General features: G+C 44.3%; 1 protein-coding gene across 1 annotated transcript; it reads right to left on the minus strand.

Annotated features, from left to right (window-relative positions):
* Positions 1–472: 472 nt before the first annotated feature.
* TM4SF1 (transmembrane 4 L six family member 1) lies at positions 473–9958 on the minus strand. The gene is made up of 5 exons (XM_072727121.1): positions 9699–9958; positions 6292–6381; positions 6056–6201; positions 3189–3369; positions 473–1332 (listed from the first exon to the last, which is right to left on the minus strand). Exons 1-5 carry the CDS (start codon positions 9873–9875, stop codon positions 1318–1320), a joined length of 609 nt encoding a protein of 202 aa, XP_072583222.1. The 5' UTR covers positions 9876–9958; the 3' UTR covers positions 473–1317.
* Positions 9959–10390: the final 432 nt, after the last annotated feature.

Here is a 10390-nt window from a genome sequence, read left to right on the forward strand (position 1 = left end):
AAAATATCAAGGGAGAAAATATCTGTTGCCCTCCCCAGGAGCCTGATGCTTGGAGCAGCCAGTAGAAAGGAATTTTACCAAAGTGGTATGATGACCCCAAGGGAAGGCAGAGCAACAACAATGCAGGGAAAGCAGAGAAAGGGGACAAGGGAGACAAAATAGGGTAAAAACCCAGACCCAGAAGACATGAAGCCCCAACAAAAAGGGGCTACACAACCTGCAGGCTGGGGGAAAGAGGAGGAACTTTGTTTTTATTTTTTAAAGATTTTTCTTTATCTATTCATGAGAGACACAGAGAGAGAGGCAGAGACACAAGCAGAGGGAGAAGCAGGCTCCCCACAGGGAGCCCAATGTGGGACTCGATCCCAGGACCCCGGGATCACGCCCTGAGCTGAAGGCAGATGCTCAACCACTGAGCCACCCAGGTTCCCCAAGTGGAGGAACTTTAAATAAAGGACAATGAAACAGGAGAGAACGTAGCAGTGGATATTTATTTTGTTGTATTTCAACCATCAAGTTTTGGGGCTATTTCCTCATGGTCCTCCTGCCCTCCCTCCCCCTCCCCCATTTTCACAGAATGTTGATAAAACTGCTTTATTCCATTTCCCATCTTTTTTTTTTTCTCCAATCATCCAGGCCTTCTTCTTTTTAACTACGTGATCCTTAGTGCTTGTCTTCAAAGGACAAAAAGTTTTCCACCTGTCAGAGAGAGTTAGGATCTGGCAATACTCTTGGCAACCTTGCTTGTGTTGACTCCTTCATTTAGCTCAGGGCACTCTCAACCGGCCCTCCAGCTCTGGGCAAGTGTCTCTCTCACAAAACATGGAACAGTTCAAAAAGGCCTCTTGTTAGAGATTTGCAGGCATACGAATGGGAAATACCATATAAACAGTGAAAAAAACACATCTTTTCAAGTTGTTGGATTTTCTCCTTCATGGTTTTAAAAAAGGCCACTTAGAAATCTTTCATTTAATAAACCCTTGCACATATAGTAGTAATCAGGAACACGATATTTATCCCTACAACGCTTCTCAAAAACATTACTCAGGCCAGCGTTTACCTCAGCTACCCTGAGGACCGACCGTCATTCAGTCTATTAATTTACTTAATTTATTTTCTCTATCCTAAGAAAAAGGTTTGTTTGCTACGCTCAAACACTGACATCACATGAAGATGCCAGTCTTTATACACATTTATAAAAGTAGACTATGTGGAGTATGATACACTGGTACAAAGTTTTACAAATTAATACAAGTCAAATATATAAATTAAAAATGAAATAGAGGAAGGTTGTGGTGCTGTCTTGGGGTGGTTCTTTTAGCAGTCATATCGCTGTAAAGAAAATGAGATAGGCATTAGGTTACCATCAGGCTAAACAGACAACAATGCCATTTAAGTCCTAAAAATTCCTGTTTGAAGCAAACATAAAGCGGGCTGATGTCAACTTCAGCTGAGAGCTTAGACAATGCCCATGAGATGTTGCCTAAACAAACCACACTCCATTGTCCTCTCTGAGAAGCTGCAGGAAAGGGCCATGGAAAAGGCAGCTTACTGGTGGTGGTTGGTTGGCTCTGAATGTGTTGGGGTAGGTTTTTAATCTCAAGGATTTAAGAGATAATGCCATGGGAGTTTCACCCTGGAGTGGGCGGGATGTGGGTTACCTTCCCAATTCAATGCTACCAAGTTACAGACTTGACTCATCTACACTAAAAACCCTGCCCTCTGAAAGTGTCTTTTGTCTTAAAAATAAAGGTAGCAGACATGCCTACTGTGACTCAGATGGGAAGCCCAGGGGGACTATTTGCTCCCCTTCCCCACTCAGAGAGGAGGGTCACTCTGCCAAACTACCACAGCAACTGCGGTCATTGACATATTACGCTTGTTCCCAAGATGCACAAGTGCTGATGACCAGCGGGGCCTCCCCTAATTTAATCTCTGCCTTGTAAGAAATTCAAGGCTAAAGATAAATTACAGTAGGAGAATTCTGAGATTCTTCTCTGCCTCTCCCCACCATATTGCCTGGAAACAACTTCATACTGAAGGGTTCCCACTGTGCTGTTTTCATGGAAATTTGGCAGGCTCCCAAAGGAAAGTATTAATCTTGCTGTACTTGCCTGATAAAGAAAACCAGATTTTTATTTTAACCCTTCCTCAAAAATTTTAGAAAGTTTCCATTTATTTACAGCAAGGCTTTTCATGGTAGCAATGGGCTTTCAGTTTTCATTAGGTTTTGTCTTATTTTAAAAGAAAGTTAAGAGACCTCGAACCAAGGGAGTAAATGACTAGGCAAATATAAATTAGGTTTCTGTTTACCTAATCCTGTTTTACAGAATAATGCATAAAACAAACCCTCTGAAATTCAACCAAAGCTGAACTTCCATCAATTCATTAATACACGGGGGGTTTTTTAGGAGGATATAGAGACAAGAACTTTCCCTGCTACTAACAAATGCATACTTCTTTCTGAATTCTTATCCCCAGGAAACAAGTGTTTCCTGGTTTTCTTCCACCTTGAAAGGCTTTTCGCAAGCTGCTATTCAAAGGTTACTAGTGATTCTCTGTGCTTAGCTCCTTGGGCATTTTTGTGATTCTCTGTTGAGAAAGAATCGTAAAAAAAAAAAAAAAAAAAAAAAAAAAAAAAAAAAAATCCAACAGAACAGCAAGTATTGCATACAGATTAAGAGCAGGAGCTCTGGCATAAAATGACCCAGAGTTTGAAGCCTGCTTCTTCCTGACTAGATGATCTTAAACATATGCTTAATCTCTGACCCATGGTCTCATCTGAAAGGGGAGTTTAGCTCAGTGCCCCAGTGCAATGAATGTTGACTACTATGTGTGTAATACTAGTTGGGAACATGAGAGCAAGCAAAGTTGTATCTCTTTGGCCAGAGCAGGGGTAGTGAAAGAGGCCATGGCTTTGCTCATGAGGGGACACTTTGTCTATGGGCAGCATTTTCCCACACACACAGAGCCAACTACAAAAAATAGAAAGGTACCCAGTGACTATGACACTCAAGGAAGCATATTACTGAGAGCAAAACTGAATGCTGTAAATGCTTTGCCACAAAGATGATGTAGGAAGAAATGCTTTTTGCCTTTTTTTTTTTTCTTTATGATGAAAACAATGGTGTATTATAGTAATTGAAGACCCCAGGGCCAGGCTATGACATTTTCACACAGGTTCTTACCTGTCGGCGAGAACAGCAATAGCCACATATTCCTCCTATCATTCCATTTATTATTTGAATGAGACACAAGATGAATTCAATTCCACCGAGGGCCAAGAGGATAGAAAACAGAGAGACATTCCATTCTACAACATGTTTGGGTTCAACGCACTGGGACCATGTGGAGGTATCCAGAAGGTACCTGTGGATAAAAAAAAGAAACTTCTAACACATGACCACACCTAATGGGTTGTATAAGTTACTTTCTTTTGGTGCTTTTTTGTTCAGGAAAAAAGAAACGAATTCATTCATTGACTCGTATCAACTTTTTTCTAGTCCGAGTCATTTCACAAAGTTAGAAATTTAGCCCAGATCTTATTGCAATGACAAACATAATATTCAACACAGATTGCTGAGCATGCAGTGTGAGTCAGACATCAAGCCAAGGCTGGGAATATAATGGTGAACATGGCATGGGCTTTGCCTTGGAAGAGCAGAGCCTCTAAGGGAGGAGATAATACGCAATCGCAATACACCAGGTGTGAGGAAGGGCACCTAACCTCGGCCAGGAAGATACCTGCTTGTGTAACTATTCCACAAGTCTCAGCTCCATAAAGCTAGGAACCAGACCTGTCATCATTGTATGTATAAACCCTAGACCAGTATCTGGCACATAGTAGGGACTCAACACTTTTAAAAGTAATTGAATGATAAATAATCTGAAGTCACTTTGTGAAATGTTAGCAAACCATGCTGAAGTCACATATGACTACACACACACACACACACACACACACGTACACACACATACATACAAGTCATATACATTATATGTGACTTAGGAGATTTTCCGAGTACCTGAATATTCTTATAGTCTGATAAATTCTCTCTCTGATTACTCTCTTAGAATCTCAGCCTTTGCGACATCATAAAGCATTTGGATTCTTAATGAAATACGATTCAATCATGTGGGAAAATCTACAATTGACTTAATTCCACAAAGAGGTCTGGTATAACTCTTTTCTTATCAGTTTTTCCCCAAGCAGCAGAACAAAAGGGCTTGGAATTAGAGACCTAACTTTGAATGGTTCATTGAGCCGATCAGAAATTCAATTTGTTGATTAAAAAAAAAGAACTCTGTCCTTATGACCCTGTCTTTCAGCATATCAGTGAGGGGAATAATTGTAATTGTAGGACACAATGTAAAAAAACTCTTTGGCCTCACTTGCCTATTGAGCAATTAATCCTGGCTTGTGACCATTAGTTATTTCCCATACTGAAATCCTTGGACAGGTTGAAGTGATGAATGAGATGGAAGCGGAAGGTTTCTTACAGAAGCTGGGGTGGGTCATGGAAGGGGCGTATACTCAAACAGCTGTAAACATGTTTAGAAATACTCTCACTTCTCCTTGCATTCCAATTGCACTCATCGTGATGTCTTTTAGAGATGGGCTTGTGCAGTAGTTCGTATGTTTGTGCATACGTGAATAACCCATCTCTACTAGTACATTCAGTGTGTTCTGAACCAAGTTGAATCACAATCAATAGCAATTTTGACCATTGAAATTTCAAACCCCTCCAAGTGCTCATTTTCCTTTCCTTCCTCCTTTAGAGGCTACCTAGAGCTGTATTCGTTGTAAGTCAGGAAATAATATTAACAGCTAACAGAGGCCATGCTCAGAGTGTGTCAGCTTCTGTGACAAATCCATTTTTTGACTCATTAATCCTCCTGACAACTGCCCCTGGTTTTATTTTACAGATGAAGTAACTAAGAAGCACAGAGCTCAGTCCACTTTTTCCTGGTTGCTGAGGGAGAAATGCAGAGCTGGGATGGAATCCAGGTCCATGTAATTTCATGTTCATGATTTATGAACTCACTATATGCTATACAACTCGTGGGAGACAGTATTAACATAAAGGCAATCGAAACTCATTATTCATAGTATTTTCACTCATGAACCTCATAACTAAACTTTTCAAAATTCAGAGAAAGATGTCATTCATTTGTCTTCACATGTATCAGTTTCTATCAGCTCTTTGTTTTTTTCTCAATAATGGATAAGAAGCATCAACATAAAATAACAGAGCTTAAATTATCCTGATTTTAAAGTTCTGGATAAGACCTGTCTTACAGGGATCCCTGGGTGGCTCAGCAGTTTAGCACCTGCCTTCAGCCCTGGGCATGATCCTGGAGTCCCGGGATCGAGTTCTGCATCGGGCTCCCTGCATGGAGCCTGCTTCTCCCTCTGCCTCTCTCTCTCTCTGTCTCTCATGAATAAATAAAATCTTTAAAAAAAAAAAAAAGACCTGTCTTATAGAGTCTGATCACTTTAAATAAAGTGTTTGTTGTATATAGTTATTATATGTGAGTGTGTGTATGGGAATAATATGATCTACCATGGGCTTTGGTTAAAATCATATGCTTTCCATCCATATTATGTAGGGATTCCATAAAATTTTCTTACAAAATAGTAAAATCAGCTAATTGTTCTGGTATAGTGGACACACTGTATGAGCACAAACTATACAGCCAGGCTGCCTGGGTTCATATCTCGCCTGGGTTCACATGGATAGTCCTTCTTAGCAATGTGATTTTGAATAAGTTCCTTCCAATTCTTGTGCCTCCTTTTCCTCATCTGTAAAATGGGAGTAATAGTGGAAGTCACCTCACAGGGTATCATGAGGGCTGACTCAGGGAATCCATTAAAAAGCACTTAGAGCTTCTCCAGGTCAGGGATCTATGCTCTGACACCACCGCCTGGTCCTGAGTCAGTGCAAAGACACCTGGTTGAGTGGATGGATGCACGGATGACTGTGCCTTTCCACCTTGATGGGTTTGCCACTATACCATACGATGGATGAGAACGTGTGGCCAATAGGGAACTTACTGTCCATCAGTGTTGGCGAAGGTGTAGTTCCACTGGCCAAGAGAATTAAGACATAGTGGTCCTTCCGCCAAGCCCAGGGCTGCCACGATGACGCAGTAGCCAGATCCTGCGATTCCAATCAGAGCAGCCAGTACAGAAGAAAGCATCTGGGGAGAGGAGAAAGAGTGGAAGTGAGGCCAGAGTGGCCTTGGCCACCTCCCAGGGACCATTTCCACCACCGGGGCTGGAGGACCTACCGCACATCTCTTGCCACAGTTTTCATGGCCACAGCAGCCACAGCAGTCGTCCTCTTCCAGGCCGATGAACACAAATGCCGGCAGGAACATCTGGTTTGAAAACAGGCATTAAAGTCACTGCCTTTCCCTAGATCAAAGCCTGTGCTGAGGATCAGGCTAGCATTTTTTGGTAGAACAGATTTCTTTCTGACAGTGATGAATAGCTTTGGGTTAGCTTCACCACATATCTGAAAGAATGTTAAATTATGAGAACAAAACCCGTCTAAGTGGAGTACCTGCTTGTTTGCATGTAATGTGTCAGAGCAGTCTTTAGGGTGAGGATTCAAACAGTAACCTATAAATGTGTTTCTTCCATGAGAGTTGATAGCACAGTCCCAGAGGGAACTCTGCTTTGAAACTCTTTTTTTTTTTTAAAGCATGGGCTTTTTTTTTTTTAATTTTATTTATTTATGATAGACATAGAGAAAGAGAGAGAGAGGCAGAGACACAGGCAGAGGAGAAGGAGAAGCAGGCTCCATGCCGGGAGCCTGACGCGGAACTCGATCCCGGGACTCGATCCCAGGACTCCAGGATCGCGCCCTGGGCCAAAGGCAGGCGCGAAACCACTGAGCCACCCAGGGATCCCCTGCTTTGAAACTCTTAAACTGTCTTTAAATCTGACTTTTTTTCCCCCTTGTAAAACCTTGATGATACTAACAGTCTGATAGAATAACCGAAACTTTTTTGTAAAGGGGAGAGATGAAGACACCCTATAATAAAGCTGAACTTCTTCTTTGATGATACGATTGTATAGTTGTCCCTTCACAGTAAAGCTCTTTAAATAAAATAAGTATGAAATACTCTAAGTTTGCGATCCAAAGAAGCCTAAGCAGGTGTGATGTTAGAATCAGGACAAACGATTATCTGAAAATGATGACAATGCTCCATAATAATGCATTAAATTTAAATGTTTTAAATGTTCTCTTGACCAAGAGAAATATTCTGTGTCGTATGAACAATTCCATAAAAAAGTCTTTTTTGAATTCTCAATCCTAGCAATTCCGGTGGCAAACTCGCGTTTGTCCACATTCTTTCCATGCTGTGGTTGAAGCTAATACTTTCGGCTCCCAGGTTGGAAGGCAAATTCCTCTAGCTTCAATTAAAAACAAACCTTGGAAAAAACAACACATTCCACTGTTAGCTTCAGACCCTGATCTGCTCCTAACTGTAGGATTTTTTTCCCTAGGCACCACACCCAGGATTACATAAAGGAGAAAATTTATAGTTCTTTCTAAATAGCAATACACTCATGATTTATGATCATTTCCATCACAGATGCTGGAGAATAAACAACAGAGAATCTAAATCCAAAACTCTGTTGATTTAGACAGAACTGGCGGCGTCCTCCCAGCTCCCCAGAGCAGATGCTAAATGCCTCCCTACCCTGGTACGAGAAACTCTATAGTCTCTCAATCTGATTTGAAAGCTATACCTGTTTTCTAGCTGTAAAGTAAGACAGCAAAGCCGCAAGGTAGTTCACTGCGAGTTGAAACAGGATTTTGTAAAACGTCTAATAAAATCAATACACCAGACCCATGTCTCGCTTTGTGTGATCTGCATTCAAAAGAAGGGACAAAAATCACTGGATTTGGAAACAGGCAGTGTGGATTTTGTAAGACGTCTAATAAAATCAACACGCTAGCCCTACCTCCCTTTCTGTGTAATCTGCATTCAAAAGAAGGGACAAAAAAAAAAAAAAAAAAAAAGGGACAAAAATCACTGGGTTGGGGAAAGAGGCAGTGTGGATTTTGTAAAACGTCAAATAAAATCAACACGCTAAGCCCTACCTCGCTTTTTATGTAATCTGCATTCGAAAGAAGGGACCAAAAAAATAAAATAAAATAAAAAATAAATAAAAAAGAAGAAGAAGAAGAAGGGACAAAAATCACTGGATTTGGAAACAGGCAGTGTGGATTTTGTAAGACGTCTAATAAAATCAACACTCTAGCCCTACCTCGTTTTCTATGTAATCTGCATTCAAAAGAAAGGACAAAAAAAGGGGGGGGGGGTTCAAAATCACTGGATTTGGAAACAGGCAATGTGGATTTTGTAAGATGTGTAATAAAATCAACACGCTAGCCCTCCTTTGCTTTCCGTAATCTGCATTCAAAAGAAGGGACAAAAATCAGTGAATTTGGAAACAGGCAGTGTGGATTTTGTAAGACGTCTAATAAAATCAACACGCTAGCCCTACCTCGCTTTCTGTGTAACCTGCATTCAAAAGAGGGGAAGAAGGAGAAGGAGAAGGAGAAGAAGGGGAAGAAGGGGAAGAAGAGGCAGAAGGAGAGGAAGGAGAGGAAGAAAAAGAAGGAGGAGGAGGAGGAGAAAGAGAAGAAGAAGGAGGAGAAGGAGAAGAAGAGGAAGAAGAGGAAGAAGGAGAGGAAGGAGGAGGAGGAGGAGGGGGGGGAGAAGAAGAAGAAGAAGAAGAAGAAGAAGAAGAAGAAGAAGAAGAAAAAAAAAGAAGAAGAAGGAAGAAGAAGAAGAAGAAGAAGAAAGAAGAAGAAGAAGAAGAAGAAGAAGAAGAAGAAGAAGAAGAAGAAGAAGAAAGAAGAAGAAAGAAGAAGAAGGAGAAGAAGAAGAAGAAGAAGAAGAAGAAGAAGAAGAAGAAGAAGAAAAAGAAAGAAGAAGAAGAAGGAGAAAGAAGAAGAAGAAGAAGAAGAAGAAGAAGAAGAAGAAGAAGAGGAGGAGGAGGAGAAGAAGAAGAAGAAGAAGAAGAGGAAGAAGAGGAGGAGGAGGAGGAGGAGGAGAAGAAGAAGAAGAAGAAGAAGAAGAAGAAGAAGAAGAAGAGGAGGAGGAGGAGGAGGAGGAGAAGAAGAAGAAGAAGAAGAAGAAGAAGAAGAAGAAGAAGAAGAAGAAAGAAGAAGAAGAAGAAGAAGAAGAAAGAAGAAGAAGAAGAAGAAGAAGAAGAAGAAGAAGAAGAAGAGAAGAAAAAGAAGAAAAGAAGAAGAAAAGGAAAAGAAGAAGAAGGAGGAGGAGAAGGAGAAGGAGAAGAAGAAGAAGAAGAAGAGGAGGAAGAGGAGGAGGAGGAGGAGGAGGAGGAGGAGGAGGAGGAGGAGGAGGAGGAGGGACCAAAATCGCTGGACTCGGGAACAGGCAGTGTGGCTTTTGCAAAACGTCTAACAAAGCCAACACGCTGGCCCTACCTCGCTTTTGTGTAACCTGCACTCAAAAGAGGGGACAGAGGAAGAGGAAGAAAAGGAGAAGAAGGAGAAGGAGACGAGGAGGAGGAGCGCAGGATCCCGGGTCAGGAGGGCGGCAGCGGGGCCCTGCTAGCCTCCCGCCTCCCCCGCGCCCCGCGCCCGCCGCCGCCCCCGCCGCCGCCCCCCGCGCTCGCGCCCCCTGGGCTCGGCCCGGCCGCCCCGACTCACCAGCGCGCCCCCTCCCGCGAGGCCGGAGAAGAACCACACGAAGCGGCTGAGGCGGCCCTCCGAGGCGTACCGCGGGTCCCCGCCGGGGAAGTACAGCAGGACGTTGGCCACCACGCAGAGGACCGCGAGCCACAGCAGCGAGTGGCCGGCGCAGCGCGCGCACCTGCGGGGACACATGGCCCCGGCTCGGCCGCAGCGGGGCGGGGGGACCGGGCGCTGCCGGGCGCCGCCGCCTCTTAAGTGGCGGCCCGCGCGGGCGGCGGGCGGCGGGCGGGGGCTGCGCGGCCGTCATTGGTCCCGGGCTCGGGCGGGGCCGGCGGGGGGGGAGCATCCCGCGGGAGCCCCGGGCCTGCACCTGCGCGACCAGCCTCGGCCGGAGCCGGGACGCGGGGGCAGCGGCGCCATCGGCCACCTGCTGGGGGCGCCCTGGGGCCCGGGCCGCCCCGACGTCACCCCCAGGGCCGACCGAGCCGCCGCCTCTGGGGGGCAGCCCCCGAGGCAAACGTGGCACCAACACAAAGGTGGCATTCGGGGCCGCAGAGGGCTCAGGCACCCTCAGGACTCCTCAGGGTTGCTCTCAGGCTGCGGTGATGCCCCCCACCCCCCCCCAAGGGCCCCGGGAGGCCTAAAGCATGGGAGGGGACGTTGGGGTTGGGGGTTGGGGTGGGATGGGGTGGGGGGAGGATTAAACA

Source organism: Vulpes vulpes, chromosome 11 (genome assembly GCF_048418805.1).
Source record: "Vulpes vulpes isolate BD-2025 chromosome 11, VulVul3, whole genome shotgun sequence".
NCBI classification, from domain to species: domain Eukaryota; kingdom Metazoa; phylum Chordata; class Mammalia; order Carnivora; family Canidae; genus Vulpes; species Vulpes vulpes.